The sequence below is a fragment of the Microchirus variegatus genome (assembly GCF_963457635.1).
Source record: "Microchirus variegatus genome assembly, chromosome: 5".
NCBI lineage: Eukaryota > Metazoa > Chordata > Actinopteri > Pleuronectiformes > Soleidae > Microchirus > Microchirus variegatus.
In genome coordinates, this window is record NC_139806.1 from 3,894,243 (window position 1) to 3,913,467 (window position 19,225).

The 19,225-nt window shown below is 39.8% G+C and overlaps 1 protein-coding gene across 1 annotated transcript in view; it reads left to right on the forward strand.

Moving 5' to 3' along the window:
• Positions 1–19,225, forward strand: part of astn1 (astrotactin 1) — a gene marked incomplete at both ends in the record, with an annotated part of 401,060 nt that overhangs the window by 223,578 nt on the left and 158,257 nt on the right. Inside the window, 2 exons of the mRNA XM_083888886.1 lie at positions 7,348–7,452; positions 13,536–13,724. Of these exons, the coding sequence (XP_083745012.1) occupies positions 7,348–7,452; positions 13,536–13,724 (294 nt within the window). The remainder of the gene's footprint in view (positions 1–7,347; positions 7,453–13,535; positions 13,725–19,225) is intronic.

Here is a 19,225-nt window from a genome sequence, read left to right on the forward strand (position 1 = left end):
GCTCGTCTGTTTAACACGCGCACCAGGACGGGACCGGCTTATTTATAGAGAGGGGGGGGGCGAGAGCGGCGTGGGCAGCGTCGGGAAATCCAGAGGAATGAGGCGTCTGAGGCAGACAGAGTGGCAATGATTCATAGTTCAACCCAGAGTCCCTTTCTCCCCAAGTCCCTCACAATTAAAGCTGAAGCATATGGCCTCGTGTCCGCGAGAGCACAGAGGTATCTGCTCAACCGCTCTCCAGTCTTGGTTCCGCCATCGGTTCCCTTCAGCGTTGCTTCAGAGCGCCGGAAATGAGAGGCTCGTGTCACCTTGAGTTTTCACACTTCACAGGTGCCCTCCCCTAATTACCACATGGTTGGGCTTCGCCGATGATGTAGTTCTGTTATAGTGTTAAAACTAGTGGTCGTGTTTTTAAGTTCTCAATCACTTCATTGGAACACATCCAGAAAATAAAGCAGGACAAGAACGCCGTTTTTTTTAAAAATGTACAGATTTATCTTCTACAGGTTGACGTATATTCAGCGTGACCGACCCTTAGCCTTGAAAAATAGCACGACCCTTTAAAAACGAAGCCTCAAAATGTCCGTCTGGACTCTTTTTTTGTGTGCTTATTTTACGCTGCTTTACTGCTGTGAAATTATGAGGACGCTGGTCAGGACGTTTAACACCAGGGGGCGACAGAGAGGACACACACACAACACACTCATTCATTTTCTGCCTTTATATGGGGTCGTACCTATGTTTTTTTGAAAAAGGGTAGGGTAAGGGTTAGGTTTAGAGAAAGGGTCTTATGTTCCCCGGTCACATACAAAGCGGGGAACATAGGACCCGGGGAACATAGGTACGGTCCCTGCTAACTGTACACGCTGTACAGTTAGCTGTACAAGTCGGCTAAGTTAGCTTAGTCAAGGTCTATTGACTATCATTAGCTCTACAAGCTAAGCTAAGCCAGAGATGAAGAACATAACAGATGTTAGCTTAGCTGCCATTAAAAAAAAAACACCAAGAAAAACAAAACAAGTAAGCTAACAAGGTTAAATCTGACGACCAGTGTTCATTAGCATCACATTGTTAGCGTCAAACGCTAAGTCAGTCACTGTTTGTACTCTAATGTCACTGACATATTATTAGCTTCACCAGCTAACGTAGCTCTTTCAGAAACGGTGATGCTTATGTGATGTTAGCTTTAGCATTATGAGCTAAGTTAACGAGAGATTTTAAATCTGTGGTGGAAAAAAAACCTCTGTGTGATCATGTGATTTAAAGGCTCAGGTCGGATTTAAAAACGTCATTTTAACAGTGAATCAATAAAGTTATGTCACTGCGTACATCTACAAAACTGAAAACGAGACGTGAAGAGGAACATTTACACAAACAGTCTGAGCCTCCAAACCGTGCAGCACCACAGAGCCAGGCTGTGACCAGCAGCTGTATTTATTATTGTTGTCAGCTACTTTAATTAATTGTCGATTAAAACCAGGAAATGGCCGCCGCGAATCCACTCAATTAATCAGCTCAGAGGAATAATTAAAAAATGTCCCTGAAAGTCATTACCACTGGAGGTCTGCAATCAAATTTGGCTTCAAATCGTCCCTTAAATGTTGTTTTTGGGTTACGTTTACCTTATGCATATTTATGGCAACTTTTCCTCGTCGTAGAATCCTCGCAAATTAAAGCAGAGCAGAAGATAAGAGTCTGAATTCAGAGCCGTCAGTGGTAAAAGCGACTTATGTAAAATGCCATTAGCTTATAAAGAGCAAATATTACAAAGGGCATCAGGTTAATAAGCAAGTGGATGTGTTTTTTTCTTTCGCTTTGGAATTAATAAGAAACGAAAGATTACGAAACAGTCGAGGCGTTTTTGGACCAATAAGTCACGCTGAGCACGATAATTACAAATTACAGGAGCTTTACCCGAGTCCTGGCAACTTTTTGGAGGAAACCACGTCCAAAAAGTTGGTTAGATTAGTCTACAATGACCAGAATCATACAGTATGTGTGAGGTACTTTGTTCTGCAGCTGTTGGATAATTTAGTATATTTGATTAATTTGAATCAACAACATGTATATTATGCTCACATTTCTGCGAGCATAATATACTCACGCACGGTAGATCTCAACAATCTAACAAAAACCAAAAGAGTAGAAACACAACACTGAAATAAGCGATAGTAAACAAGAATATATATATATATATATATATAATGGACTGAAGCGTAGACCAAGTTAATATGATTTAGCTTCAAAGATAGAAAATGAAACGATAATATATAATATATATAGACACAAATTCAGCTCTAGTCGGAGTAGAAAGGTGGCAAAAAAATAAATAAAATCATGTCTCAAGTGATGTATTACAGCAGCCGTACACTTCAATGTGGCACACTATAAAAAATAAACTATCTTCTTTAAGTCATCGAAGCAAAATATCTCCCGTTGGAGCAGAACCACATTTATTGGCTCTTGCATCACGTTGCATCACCCGGGTTGTTCCATGTGTAAGGGGTCACTCGGTGCATTTTAATAAGTCCATTTATTACATTATTTATTGACTTCTTTTGGTCGGTGGGTGGGGGGGGAGAAATTAGAAAAATCTTTGGCTACACCAGGAGTGGCTCCTTCCATTCAAACTGTACATTTTGTATATATAAATGCAGTTTGTCACTGCTATTTCCATCTGGAGAATGATAAACACGACGATTCATGAAATGGAGGCACTCAAATCCAGCTTGAGAGGCTGAAAAAGTGCACTCGGCACTCTCGAGTAAATTTATTCAGTTAATTTCCACTTCTGAGCTAAAGCGAACCCCCTTCACCACGAGTATAGGTGCTCTTATCGTGGTTGCACACAAATTCATGGCAATTACTATATATATGTACATATATATATATATATATATATATATATTGGACAGTGGACGCGGTCCCTTCACCATTTGGCCCCAACTGCTTCCAAGAAAGCCATTGTTGTTTATTTGTTGGCGTCTCTGGTTTTTGTTTACAAAGGGAACCGTGGCACAGACCCTGACCGGAGGTTCCGCCTCTTGGAAAAAAAGGCGTCTGGCGAGAGAGGGGAGACTGTGAACTTGGGATGTTTGTAAAGTGAAGTTCACTCAAATTAATCATTCTGTCAGACAATGAGAGCAGAGCACCCCAGGGCTAAAAGGGAGACAAGGCCTTTCAGCAAGAAGAAGAATACGCTGCGCTGCTATATATGTTTTGGGCTTGTTATTCATTTTCACTAAGGGTGGCTGCCTGGCTGGCTGGCAGGGGGTGGAGGCTGGTGGGGGGTGGGTTTGCGGAGGTTAGGCAGCGGCGTGCTCTTGCTCCCTCGGTGCCGGGGAACATATCTATCGTTCCGGTGGAGTCGTTTCCCATAAGAGGGGATAAATGGATGCAGCTGAAGGTGAGGACAATGCAGGAACATCACATTTAGAGGCTTATTCGTCAAGTTCGTAGTGGGTGTGTCGGGCCTCGGCCAAACCTCGCTGGGGTTTTTTTTTTCCGCTCACCGTACCTCACGTGATCTGTTTTTTCCACTCACACAAATAAATGACGCGACTTTACATAATTGTCACATTTTCTGATACTTTGGAGCAAAACCAGCGCCGTCCGAATGGTCTCTTGGGGCCAATTCCAATCTTAACCCTCATCTTAACCCTTAATCTTAAAGTGATAGTTCGGAATTTTGGACATGAGACCTATTTTCCAACTCAGCCGGTGTGATGGAGACGTCTGGAGACGTTTTCAAGAAATTTCATTCAGTTCTTCTAGTTCCTGAGTTCGCTGATGCTATGGCTAGCGCAAGTCAATGGTACAATTCTGATTCCGCTGCTGCTGAAAAAGTAGTTCATGCGATGCGACGTAAGTTTTGTTTCAAATATTATTCTATCAACACAGATATGTACATCGATAGTCTGCCGTTACAGTCGATTTGCCTCAGGTGCACTGTGTAGTCGGTATGAGTGTTTTTAATGCCATGCTAACTTGTATCATTGACTTGAGCTAGCCATAGCATCAGCGAACTCGGCAACTAGAAGAACTGAATGAAATTTCTCGAAAACGTCTCCAGACGTCTCCATCACACCGGCTGAGTTGGAAAATAGGTCTTATGTTCAAAATTCCCAAACTATCCCTTTAACTGGCCCTCAAAACCAAGTGTTGAGGGTTATTTTGTCACTTAGAAATGGGACACCCCTTAAATGCAAATACGTCTTCAGACTGTAGGGGGCAGAATAATGCGAAAGCTGCGTCCAGTCTGTCAACTCCAAAAAAGAAGAAGAAGAACGCTTGTCCGCACCGGCCGGCTATTGACAAAAGATGGTAAAATAAAAATAAATGTTACGCAACAATGACGTCAGTAATCCATAATCTGGGCCTAAACTAAGATAATACAATGGTTTTCATCATTTTTATATCTCTATTAACAAAGAAAATACTTACATTTGTAGCGCACTCGTTTTCGCTGCTTTCGACGCCATCTTTGTTATGTCAAAACACGCAATGCATTCTGGGTAGCCCTTCTCTTAGTCTCGGAAAATCTCAATATTGAGGGCGATACAGCCCTCAACCTCAACTTTTTCTGAGAATCGGGACAGCACTTGCACTAGAGGGAGCGCACATTTTTGGGTTAAGATTGAGGAATAAGCAAGGAAGTGGAATTCACCCATAGCTTTTTATTAACATTTAAAGGGTAAGCATGGGCCTCCCTATAAGTAAAGCTTTTTTTTGTTTGTCAGTCCTTAATTACGATGATGTATGTTTGGTCTGCAGCCCTTTCAGCCGCGACACCTCGCTCGTAAATAACACCCCAAATTTCAGTAATGCCCAATAAATAATGTCTAAGTTTTACACATCTGTCTTGTGTCCAAATGAGCCCGGGAGTCACTTTCAAAAGTCACAACTTATTTCCATAACTCTTGCATGAGGAGGTTTTTTTTTTTCTCTCGCAATAAATCAACAGAAGCCTCACTCGTAAATGTGTTTTTTAATGAGGAAAAAAGTCAGCGCTTTGCTTCAGACGCCCCCAAGGCCCCGAAAACACCAACAACCTGATTTTACTGTCAATCACAAAGTGGGTAGTTCACAAAGTGAGTCAAAGCGCTACTCGCGCCGCTGTAACCCAAATTCAGATTTTAACTTTCAGGAGAAGAATCGCACGGATGCAGATTTGTGCAAAAAATGTTTGCGAATGTTTTGCGCAAATTCACAAAGACCTGAACTGATCTGACCTGGGTCAAAGAGGGTCTGGTGTGACGATCACTATCGACCTCATTTCCCGTTCACTAATTGACTAAAAAAGAAGATGGATTATGTCGCTACAGCGATGTAGTTATGAAGATAACGACGGTTGTTATCAGCATGGTATCGGCCGATATTGGCTATAGAATGTGTTATCAGATATTGGCAAACGCAGTTCTAGCTGGACTCGAATCAGTTTGGCACGTCGTTTCCCATGACTTCATGGGACCTATTATGAAGTAACACACACAAAACATAACTTGTTCAGTGTTGACTCTCTGACCAATCAGTGGTCGGCAGTCTGTTGATATTTAAGCCATGATACCATATTATCACAAAATTTAAACCACAATACAATATTATCATGGTATTTAAACCACAATATGGTATTATCACTATATTTAAGCCACAATACGATATTATCATGATATTTAAACCACAATATGGTATTATCACTATATTTAAGCCACAATATGATATTATCATTATATTTAAGCCACAATATGATATTATCTCGATATTTAAGCCACAATACGATATTATCACGATATTTAAGCCACAATATGATATTATTACTATATTTAAGCCACAATACTTTATCACAATAAGACCAATATACAATGTTATCACGATAAGATCACAATACGATATAATCACTATATTTATTCCACAATACCATATTATCACGATATTTAAGCCACAATATGATATTATCACGATATTTAAGCCACGATACAATATTATCAGAATAAGACCACAATACGATATTATGCAACGATACGATATCACAATAAGACCACAATACGATATTTATGCAACTATACGATATTATCGCGATATTCAAGCCACGATACGATATTATCACTATATTTAAGCCACAATACGATATTAGCATGATATTTAAACCACAATATGATATTATTACTATATTTAAGCCACAATATGATATAATCAGGATATTTAAGCCACAATACGATATTATCATGATATTTAAACCACAATATGATATTATCACGATATTTAAGCCACAATACAATATTATCACGATAAGACCACAATACCATATTATCACAATATTTAAGCCACGATACGATATTATCATGAAAGTATATTTTTGTAGACTTTCGTACAAACCAGTAGATTCACCCCTAGTGGCCATTTAGTAGAAAGCAGGTTTCAGACGCCTCCGTATCCAGAGTTAAGTTCAACCATTAGTCTGATAAAACTCAGCTGTTTGACCCTCACTGCTGCAGATGATGAAATAATGATCACACAGTGATGAAATGATGCTTTGATCGTAGCAGGCGTTCTGTCCCTGAACAACACTGTCGCGTTTGGATGAATCAAGGGTTCTGACGGGCGGTAGTTACGTTTTTTTTTTGTTTTTTTTTTCTCATCTAATGATGCTTGACTCGTGTTTTAGTGGAACTTTTTTTTAATTTTTATTTTAAGTGATAACAAAAATGAATAAAGAACGTTTCGCTGTGTGTTTGAGGTCGCAGCTTCCTAAAATAAGTGTTTTTATCCCTTTAAACAGCTCTGTTTGAAACTCGTTCTGTGTGTGTGTGTGTTAATCTGCTGTAATCCCAAAGTATGAAGCCTGTCAGGGTCAGGGATTCTATTCTGTTTTCACAGTTTTGTAAATCGTATGAATTTGAGCGTCACAGTTTGTGAACGTCAGTTCAACAATTCTCATTCTAATTAAATACGATGCAGAAACTTTGCGCTAAAGAGAAGTAATGATTTTTTTTGACACTCTCGTTTCATGTGAATAATCCTGACACGAGCCTGCGCTTTTCAACACATTTTTACATTCATGTTGTCATTTCCACTCGGGGTTGGGTTAACTGCAGTTCAGGCTCCACTTTGATGTGACGTCGGAGACGCCGTTTGCTTCGCTCTCCTGTCGTCGATGTACGACTCTATTAATATTTATGACAGATATTCTTAAGGTAAAGTAAACAGGAATGAGATGAGGCGGCCAAACCTTTTGATGCGGCGCTGGAGATTGGAATCTCACCTCCTCCTCACCGCTGTGGAGGAGGAGGGACGAGTGAAACATCCATGTGTTGATATTTCCTGTATATTGTGTGTGTGTTTGTGCAGGTATGGTGAACTACAGCGAGGTGTCTGGATACCCCCTCGTTCAGCACTGGAACCTGCGCTCCGTGCTCTACCACGTCAAACTTAACCAGTGGGTCCTCTCTCAAGGTAAACCTCCATCTGCTCCTGGCAAACTTTATCCCTGTGTCACGTTTCTCATTTTGTTGATTTGTTGTTTATTTATTGTGGATGGAGACCGTTCTCTGGCGGCGTAAAGCCTTCATGTTGACTGCACCGACCATCATTTATTCATCACGTCCTAATTCATGCGACACATCGAGGTAAACAGCTCTTTTTCAAACATCATATTCTATTTAAGAGGACTTGAAACTGTTCTAAACCAAACTCCTCAATGAAGTGTTTACTGATGTCATAAACTAGGCTCATGCTCCCATAGACCACATTTTTACAACCAGCAGTCACCGTCACTTTTCAAACCGTTTATTTCACACACCTTTTCTATTTAAGAGGACTTGAAACTATTCTAAACCAAACTAAACTCCTCAATGGAGTGTTTACTGATGTCATAAACCAGGCTCATGCTCCCATAGACTGTATTTATACAACCAGCAATGTCCTCGTCTTCACTTTTCAAACATGAAATTCTATTTCAGAGGACCTGAAACTCTTGATTAAGGCCACTAAACTCCTCAAGGAAGTGTTTACTGATTTCATAAACCAGGCTCATGTTCCATAGACCATATTTTTACAGCCAGCAGAGTCCTCGTCTTCACTTTTCAAACATATTTAATTCAGAGGACTTGAAACTGTTATAAACCAAACCCCTCAATTAATTGTTTACTGATGTTTAGAAACCAGGCTTATGCTCCCATAGACCATATTTTTACAACCAGCAGTCTCCATCACTTTTCAGACCGTATATTTCACACATCATATTCGATTTAAGAGGACTTGAAACTCTTGATTAAGGCCACTAAACTCCTCAAGGAAGTGTTTACTGATGTTTATAAACCACACTCATGCTCCCATAGACCATATTTATACAACCAGCAGAGTCCTTGTCTTCACTTTTCAAACATCAAATTCTATTTCAGAGGACTTGAAACTCTTGATTATGGCCACCAAACACCTAAATTAATTGTTTACTGATGTTAAGAAACCAGACTGATGCTCCCATAGACCATATTCTTTACAACCAGCAGTTGCCTTCACCTAAACCTTTTGTTCAAAACATCATATTCTATTTAAGAGGACTTGAAACTATTGATTAACACCACTAAACTCCTCAGTGAAGTGTTGACTGATGTCATAAACCAGGCTCATGCTCCCATAGACCATATCTTTTACAACCAGCAGAGTCCTTGTCTTCACTTTTCAAACCTTTTTATTTCAAACATCATATTCTATTTAAGAAGACTTGAAACTATTTTAAACTTAACTGACTGATGTTTATAAACCAGGCTCATGCCCCCGTAGACCATATTTTTTACAACCAGCAGTCGCCTTCACTTTACTAACCTTTCATTTCAAACACCAAATTCTATTTAAGAGGATTCAAAACTATTGATTACGACCACTAAACTCCTCAATTAAGTGTTAACTGATGTTTTAATCCAGGCTCATGCTCCAATAGACCTCATTTTAACAACAAGCAGACTCTTCCTCACTTTTTTTCTCTACTGCTTATGGTTAAAATGCGAACATCACATGCAGATATGACACATTATGTGTATGTGGATGTGTTGATGGAGGTCAGTGCACAGAAACACTGTACTGCAGTGTGTGTGTTGCCGTACCTTTATTTTCCGCTGTGATAGCTCGTCATATATCACAGAGCTCTGTATCTACGGTGACGCCTCGCGATATGGGACAATTCACAGAGTACGATAACAATGTGTAGGTATTAGACGAGCGGCACATCCACTGAAGGCTGCTCCCGGCTGCTGATGACACATCGAGGATTGCACTGAATCGTTCCTGATGGCTGATGTCTCAGCGCTCGACAACGTATGGTTATTCTATAAAAGCATATATGACGGCTCCTCTGTGTCTCGGCTTTATGTTCATATAGTGACATTATTCTCCTTGGTTGCAGTGGGGCAAAAAAAGACATTTAATAATTTGAATTCTGTATTTTTTATTGCATCATAAACACTTTCCATTCTGATAAGTGCAGCCACCGCGACTGTAAATACTCAGGATACACTTTCTATTTCCTCTCTGCTCTTTCTCTTTTTTTTTTTTAAATTCCTATTTCCCACATTAGCTCATCATTTTTCACCAGCCACCAGAGTTAGGAGGGGGGGGGGGTTAGTGCGCTGATTCTTACATCTGATAGCGAAGGCCATCGCTCATCCTCGCTGCACTCTCTGGCCCTCACTTCACTGGGCCCCTAATTTAATTTCAGAGGAGAAGTAAGAGCGAGCGGAGCGTGAGTGCTGAGATATTAATACTGCTTCTCCTGGAAAATGATAATGATAAACTGCTGTTGCACTTTTGCTTCACTCTGTTTGCCAAAGGGTGGAGAGAGAAAGAGAGAGAGAGAGAGAGAGAACCCCCCAGTGAGCACATGGTCATTTTGTTATAGTGTGGTCAGCGTATCATGTCAGACACGCTTTCTTTTGCACTTTATTTTCCGGGGGTTTCTGCAAGTTTCACTCGGGCGAATTCACACACAATAGACTCCGTCTGGTCCCTTTGCTCATTTGTCAATGTGTGATTATCGTGGAGCTCTTTTATTACAATTCATGTTGAAAATACGACAGATCCAGCCCCAAAAATATCACACGGGCGTATGTATGTATTTATACACCTTATTTATTTATTTTCATGTGTGGTGCCAAATTCATACCAAGTATTTTCAACCTCAAATCCACCAACACAGTTCTAATTTCCTGCTTTGACAACAGTACGACTCGGGCACGAATCGTCAGAATTATGTTTGAAAAGTTATGAGAAGTACTTTTTTCTGAATTCTGAACTACAGCTCTGTTAAGAATGTACAAAAAGTAAAAAAAAAAACATTTGCTTTAATCTAAGAATTCTGACTGTTTTAATCTCAGGATTCCGACTTTAATCTCAGATTTTAGATTTTTTTTTTGTTTTTTAAATCTCAGAATTCTGACCAATTTTCAAATCTCAGAATTCTGACCTATTTTAATCTCAGAATTGTGTATTTTTCTTTAATCACAGGATAAAGACTTTCTTTCATCTCAGAATAATGACTCTTTAATGTCAGATTTTGGACCTTTTTTTTATCTCAGAATTCTGACTTTTTTATCTCAAACATCTGATTCCATCTTTAATCTCAGAATTATGAGTTTATTCAAACTCAGAATTATGACTTTATTAATATCAGAAATATGATTTATTTGTTTTATCTCAGAATTCTAACCCTTTTCTTTCATCTCAGATTAATGAGATTTCTGATTTTTTTAATCTCAGAATTCAGACTTTGTTTAATCTCAAAAATCATATTTTTTATTTAATCTCCGAATTATGACTTTCTTTAAAGGTCACATAGAGTGGTCCTGTTGCACATATATGTGAGTTATGGAGGTCTACTTACATATATTAAGTTGTTTTTATGGTCAAAATCCTCCTAGTTGATGTAAACGAGCCGATTGAAATCTGTCCTTTTCGAAGCGCTTGTCAGTCGCGCTATTTCAGCCATTAATCTCGCCCGAGAAGACAGAGTGTGTTGTGATTGGCCAGCCAGCGTAGAGCCTTCCCACCTGTGTTGTGATTGGCCAGGTATCTGGAAGTGACGTAATCTATCACGTCAGCTCTCAGAAGCGCAGCTCCCTCTCTGGAGCGGTGGATGCATTGCTACTCATTATCAAAACATTGTTTTAACAGTGTTTAAAAATAGCTTCGTCACGACTCCCCGCCGCAGTCCCTTTATGACTTTAAACCGGAGTCAGACCCAGAGTCAGAAGACACTTTTGCTCGTGAAACACCTCTACAACGGACGTTATTCTTCTTCTGCGGTTCAATGTACGCAACCGGATGTGCCCGGACTACCGCCCGGAGCAGGACGATCGTTTGTTCAGGAGAACCGCTGCTTACGTAACGTTAACGGGATTTTCAGTGATCTCGTTGAGCCCCGAGATTACAATAAAACGCAACTTTCTCAGCAATGGCTGAACTGTTTGTTTCGAACCGTCAGGCTTCATAAACAAGGTAATGACGCAGATACACACCAAAAAAAACAGCGATAATAGGAACTTCCGGTCTAGTTCCGCTTTAAACTCAGAATTATTACTTTTTTTGATCTCAGAACTATGACTTTTTCTTCAATCTCAGAATTATGACTTTCTTTTAACTCATAATTATTACTTGAGATATTCTGAGATTAATCAATTAGAATTCTGAGATTCTGAGATCTGATGACACCATTCAGGACGGATTGGGAGTGTTTTCCGAACAGTAATTAGTGTCACTTCCACATCTTTGGATCATTTAGGAAGTGGATCGTGACGGTTTTATTTTAAATCGCAGTGAAGTGAACAGAACAATTAAAACTGGGTTCTGCTGTGTTCTGTGTTCTGTGTTCTGTGCTCCCGTTGTTCTGCAAACTGATACTGTGTCCGAGGTAAAATAAACAAACAAAAAAAAAAAGTGGCATGCAATAATGACGGGTGAAAGAAAAAGTGGTGGCAGGATAATAAAGACGGAGATAAAATTTAAAAATGCTGACAGCAGGAAGACAACAGTGGCAACACAAAGCAGCATATTGTAAACATGAAAGATTCTCTATTCTGTTTGAAACAACAGAAGAAAAAAGTGCTGTGTTTTGATCTTCTCATGCTGATTTATTTATATATTTATATATTTATACATACCAAATTTCATCTGCATTCAATGCACTTCAAGTATCAGCCCTGGGAATTGACCGTCCCCCGAATTCAGCGATTACAAACACATAATTATTATTACCATCAGTAGAATTAATTTTTTTTACAGCCTTATTCCCCCCGTATTTTATCACGAGCATCACCGTCACCATGAAGTGATAAAAAAAAAAAAAATCAGAAGCCACAGCATAAAGCAGGTATTGACTGACCTAGATGGAGGAGAATATCATTTATATGATAAATTCATGCTTATCCTCCGGTGCATCCTCACCTCACACTCGTATACCTTGGAGGATATAGGAGAATTTCTTCTTTCTTTAATCTCAGAATTCTGACTTCTTTAATCCCAGATTTTTTTTTTCTTCAAATCTCAGAATTCTGACTTTTTCTTTAATCTCTAAATTCTGACTTCAGTCTCATATTTCTGATTTTTTTTTTTTTAAATAAAATTTTGACTTTAATCTCAGAATTCTGACTTTTTGTCAAATCTCAGAATTCTGACTTTTTGTCAAATCTCAGAATTCTGACTTTTTCTTTAATCTTAGAATTCTGACTTTTTATTTAATCTCAATTCTGACTTTTTCTTTAATCTTAGAATTATTACTTTTTAAATCTCAGAATTCAGATTTTTTCAAATCTCAGAATTCAGCCTTTATCTTTAATCTCAGAATTATGACTTTTTCTTTAATCTCACAATTATGACTTTATTTAATCACAGAATTCTAATTATTTAATATCAGAAATCTGGGTTAGGGTACCCTTTTTCATGCTGTGTTATTTAGTTATTTTTTACATGTGGCCTTTTTACTCTTCCGTTTTTTAAACATACTTATGCCAAGTTTATTCAATTCCTGCCAATAAACCCATCTATATTTTGCACACACTGCACCGTTAAACATCAGTTACCCTCGTCATATGTATGAATATATATGTATGTACATATGTATGTATATAATATACCACTAGTTACAGTATAATCATGATAAGGACCACATTATGTCTGAGCAGTGATGGTGTTCTTGTGCTGTAAAAGTCCATATAAAACAGCAGTGAGGTATCATCTGTGCTATAAACAGTGAATATAGTGAGAGTCATTTTGATGTTGTTTTGTTTTTTATTGTCTCAGAGTCTCAGAGTCTCTGCAGCTTTGAGTGTTGAACCTGTGAGACTCATCGAAAGATTCTTGAAAATTTAATTTCTACTGGCGGGGATTATAAAAGACGGCTGAACAAAGACAATAAAACGTGTGCGTGCGTGTGTGTGTGTTTACATAATTATATTTGTCCTTTGAAACCAAACTCTCAACGTTTTTTTTTAGTTTTTTTTTTATTGTGTTTAACCCTTTGCTCTGTCGTTCCTCTCTTTCTTCCGCAGCCTTCAGCTCGGCCATCCACTCTCTGGACGGGGCCACGCAGCGCAGCGACTTCGCCTCCATCCTCCGGGAGTTCGGGAACCACTACGTGCAGGAGGCGGTCTACGGCTTCCAGGAGTCCTGCACCATCTGGTACCCCAACAAGCAGGTCCAGAGGAAGCTGTGGCTGGAGTACCAGGACATCAGCAAAGGTAGGATATTTGTTTATTTATTGTCTGCACGACACTGGAGAAAGAAGAGAAGGTTATTTTTCAGACCTGCACTAACTCATAAGCTACAGCATCATCGCAATACAAACACTGGGAGGCTTGTGTGTGTGTGTGTGTGTGTGTGGGAGGGGATTAGATTGTTATTGTACAAATGCACACGTGGCTTCTCTTCTGTTTGTATTTTTTCTCGGTTGTGCCCAGTTTTAGGGAATGAGAACCTTTCAAAGAGCCTATTTTGTTGTTGATTCTTGTCACCACACACGGTTGTGTGACAAAAACAGGGCCGTTTCTAGCTGTTTGGGGGCCCCTATTTTTTTTTTTTTACTTTTTCTGATTACCTGACAAACACTTACATGCTTTGCAAATATATGCACAATGAATGCATCCAATACATGCAAATAAAGACAGGTACTTTTAATTCTCAAAAAATTAATAAAATATGAGTCTGAGTTTGCAGTTTGAGGCCCCCCTGGTGGCGATAAACAGCTCTGGACAAAAATGACACAAACATGCATTTATCATCATCCCAGTACCGAAAACACTGACCTGAAATTTTGGTTCAAACCATTTTTTGTAGTAAACTTTTTTCTCAAATTAAACAACTTTAAACATCATTAAAAAAAAAAAAAATCACAAAATGCAGCTACCGAAAAATTGAGTTCCTCGGGCGCTGCCGTATTTTTATCGCCCCCACGAAATGTTAAACGTTACAGCTCGGGAACTTTCACCAACTTTCCAATTACGATGCCGTGAATGTGATACGAGGCGGTCGTTGCTTCGCTCATGAGCACAATTAACGCCGGGATTGCAATAACCTCTGTGCTCTTGTTTAAGTTTAAATGTCGAATCTCGGGATTTAACTGCATTTCCACACTTGTATAGGTAATATAGGTCATTTATTATGTGTCGTGAGTCGACCCCGGTCAGCCACTAGATTAAAAACAGGTACAGTTAGGTCAACATATACTTGTACAAAGACCACCACCACAGCAATGAATCTGAAATGAAACAATCAAAATGTGAGGATTAAAGGGTCGACACTCGGCTTTAATTGGAGGGATTAAAACAGGGATTAAACCCATGCACGTTAATCTCATCTCGATGGTGGCGGTGTACAGAACTGTGTCTCTTTGTCCTGCAGTTTCTCTCAATCCATTAAATCAAACGTATGTTTTTATTAGCTGCTGCTTTTTGTGCATATTTTTCTTCTCTCTATAATGTAGTGAGATTTTAGATTTAGATGGAGTCTTCAAATTAAGTGCCAAGGTCTTTCTGTCTTGTTTTTTTTTTTTTTTTGCATATTTTATATAAGATAACAAAATAACTCAAAAGTTAAATTAAATCAAATGAACCTAATAGTCGCCCGGAGGATTGTTTTTCACATTTATGAAACATTCATGTGTGTCGCTGGTATCGTGAAATTAGAAATTTGACTCTGAACTTATTATTATTTTTATTTAATTAAAGAATAATAATATATACAGAGCTCCAAGTACCAGTAGAGGAAGCTTGTGTACCACCCATAGACCATCGTGGAGCATACTATTTACAATTTAATTTAATATTATTTGGTGATTTGTCTCATTTTCTATGCACTCCAGTCACATACTGTGTACAAAGAGCTCCAAGTACCAGCAGAGGAAGCTCGCGTACCACTGGTGGTCCACGTTCCCCAGCTTGAGCTCTCCAGCTGTTTTCATTTGCACCGATCGAACGCGTCTGCGTCTGTTTTGCGACATTTAAAAAACAGTCAATAACAGTGCGATAACTGCAGTGTTGTTGTTGTTGTTGTTGTTTTATAACCATCTGTTTATAGAAGAAGACGCCGAGCCATGTGTTAGCAGATCATAGCGTGGCTTTGTACTATAATCGGCTCCGTCTCGAGCAATTACACCAAATCCCGTAGACCGTCGTTGGAGCGTTGTATTTAAACAAACGCAACAAAGAACAATCAAATAAACACCAGCATGTGTCAGGCGTCCATCTTTTCTGGTGTTTTGTTGGTTACCTGTGCTCAGTCAGGTCAAAGCAGGGAAAAGTAATAGCCCGTCTCTTCCCACCATTTCACCTCGATGCTTCTAAAAGTATCCCGAGTCATTTTCTTTCTCTCTTTCTTTGGTGCCAAGGCCACTTTTCTTTCCCTTTTCCCCCCACTGCTCTGTCCAAGGACAACCCCTGCTGCTGCTGCACACCTTTCACTGGCCGTTTACCTCTCCGCTGACAGACGCCATAAGATGACCACCCTCATGAAAAGTGCATTACTCTTCATTTTCTGCCTCTGACACACCAGTTGCAGACGCTGCTAAATGATTCAACACCATCGAAAAAAAAAAAAGGTCAGTTTCTTTTTTAGAAGCTGTGAAGTTTCTTTTTCTTTTCTTTCTTTCTTTCTTGACACCATTTCGTGCTACATCGAGGCAAAGTGTGCAGTGTCGGTTCACCTTTCTGCAGATGCCTGTGTAGCCTTCAGTTCAACTTCCCACTGAAAAACACAAAAAATTACAATGTTTAAATTGTTATCTTGTGTCAACAGTATCCTGAATATGGCAACATTAATTTTTTGACGGGGTTATTGAATGCATTTCCTGGCATTTTTAGCCCAATGATGAAAGTCCGAGTTTACCGACTGACGCTAATCTGTGAAGTTAGTTTCAAGTTGGATACTCACAAAAAACTAAAATAATTCGGTATTATACCGCATGCCTTTTACACAAAATAAATGAAAAATATCTCCTTTCTTTAGAAACACTCTCACAAGTAAAGGCCACATTATACTTCTCCGACTGCGTAACCACGGAGACACCTCCAGCCGTCGTGATGACGGATACGCACTGCAATTTCCCGCCCGATCCGTAGGGGGCGCTGCGCAAGGTTGTTGTGCTTTTGGCTACAGTGAGCAATGGCGTCCGAGAGAGAGAAAGACTGTGGAAGCGGAATAACAATGAAACAGTGGCCGTTTCTCACTTTTTTGTGTCAGTTTTAAGATAATTTGTCGAGAAATCGGCCATTTAGAGTCTAAACATGCGCTGTGTGTGTTAAGATATGACGTATTTATAGTTTGGCAGCTCACGAGGCGGTGTAACGTTACGTTGCTTCGCGATGCGGTGGCGGCTAATTTGCTGCTGGGTGTTGCTCGTGTTGCCGCTATATGTCGGCGGTCTCTTGCGATATTTACGTGCCGTTTTGGTTTCGTCTGTCCATTTCTCGCCGGTTGTATTTGTGTATACGGGGAATCCAAAATGCCGCCACACAGGTGATTTCAGTTGATTTTTGGCGATTCATTTTTTCTGTCAACCGGTGCTAATCGTCACGCACTTCACGATGCATCGTTACATCCCTGCTATTACGTATATGTACATATATACGTATATATACTGTAAAGGCAAAGAAATCTATAAGAATGCTGGACATGACCACTGATGAAGGTAAGTAAGATACGGTGTCAACTAGGGATGCACCGATTAATCAGCCAGTGATCGGAATCGGCCGATTTTCACGTGATCGGCCGAAATCGGTGACCGGCCGATCAGTCAGAATATTCCGATTTTAATAAGCCGATCAAAATGCACCCGCATCGCGCAGCATCAGCAACACATGTGCACGCGACTACGCACCACATGTAGTAGAGTGTAGGGCTGGATGGTATACCGGTTCACACTGAATACCGTTTTTTGTTCCGTTATGATATGAATTTTTAATATACGGCCCTACCGGTGTATTTGATTACACAACATCCGCGCACCTGCAGCGCTGTGGCGGTGCTGCGCCGCTGTTGTCTGCTATGCGAGTGAGCGCTCTGCATGTAAACGTTTCATTAATGTTTATATACTTGTTTCAATCACTGAACGAAGCCTGTCATATTTGGGACAAGAGTAAGGGCCTTAAATCACTTGCACAAAACTTTTGATCAGCACTCAGCATTTGTTTGTTTGTCATTTAAACCTGTGTGCGCAGAGAGCGCGAGGCATTGTTGGCACGGGGCGGGAGAGAGAGACACACACACAAAGAGAGAGAGAGAGAGAGAGGGAGAGAGAGAGAGAGAGAGAGGTCATTTACTTATTTGTGTGTAGGTACTATGTTGTGAAATATGTTTAAACTTAAATAAACTACACATACAGGTAGTGATTCATTGTTGTATTTTTAGTTGGATATTGGATGTGAACAACATGGTTCCATAACACTGCACTTTTAAGATGTGTGTGAATATTCCACAGCATTATTTAGTTCTATTTTATAGTGGTAATATGTTCAAAAATCACACTTTAAGTTATTATGTTCCATGGTAGCATGTTCAAATGTATCATGACAATTGTTTTTGTATTTTTATATATACTTCTATTTTATAGTGATTCGTTTTTGTATTTTTAGTTGGATATTAGATGTTAACTGATTGTATTTCTATGTTAAAATGTTCTATTAAAGAGAAAAGATGCAAAAATATATATATTTCTGTATGCTGAAAAGTGGTTTAAAAAATTGAAATTGGAATTGGCTAAAATCGGTATCGGCAGGTCAAACTTCTTGAAAAATCGGAAATCGTAATCGGACCCAAAAATGGCAATCGGTGCATAGTGTCAACGTGTTTTCTCGCGTATTTACTCTCTGCGGACTGACGACGGCGGATTGGGTTGGAGGAAGCTAATGGACTCAGTATAACCCCGGGATTCAGTTAATCAAGATTGACCATTAAATAAACCATTATGACCATTTTTCTTGGTCACTAATGGCGTTAGATGTCGACAGCAATAGGAGGCCATTTTTTTTACCACGGCTATTATCAGTGTCCATGTTGAAGAAACACACACACACACACACACACACACACACACACACACACTCGTATCCGTGCGGGACTGAAAATGTGATTGTCCAAACTGGTGTGAAATGTATCCAGACTTTATCCCCCCCCCCCCCCATCAAACACGGATGACAGTGATTACGTTGCTCGGTGAAAGATCCGGAATGATTCGATCTAAGTGGGTAACGGTTTCAGACGTGGCCCGGGATCATCAATTTCCCGGGAAATAAATAGATTCTGCGACTGGCACAAAAAAAAAAGCTGAAATCAGAGTCATCTTTCTTAATCTCTTCCTGGCTTCTTGGAAAAACGTCCTGGCCTTTTTGGAGGGGAGTAATGAGCTCACAGGAGAGTTTAATGATCCATGTCCTCAGCCTTTGCTCCAAATACAGGATGTGCCCCTCCAGTGCAGCCTCCCTCCACATTCAGTAAGACGCTGAGGCCGTGCTTTTCTGAATCTCCACTGGCCCCCGGAGCAAAGCTGCTCCACGCTGTTTTAAAGCTCGTTTTTTCAGGGAATACGAGTCACTTTCGTAGCAAATATGGACAGATTTTAAAGCGAATGAAGAGACTAGTGCTGGGCGCGTTAGCACGATAGTGTCGGTTAGCGCCGCCAGTGTTAACGCGCGGCGCGTTTCTGTGAAAAATACGCCGCGTGGCGTCATGTTTACGTGACTCACGGTTG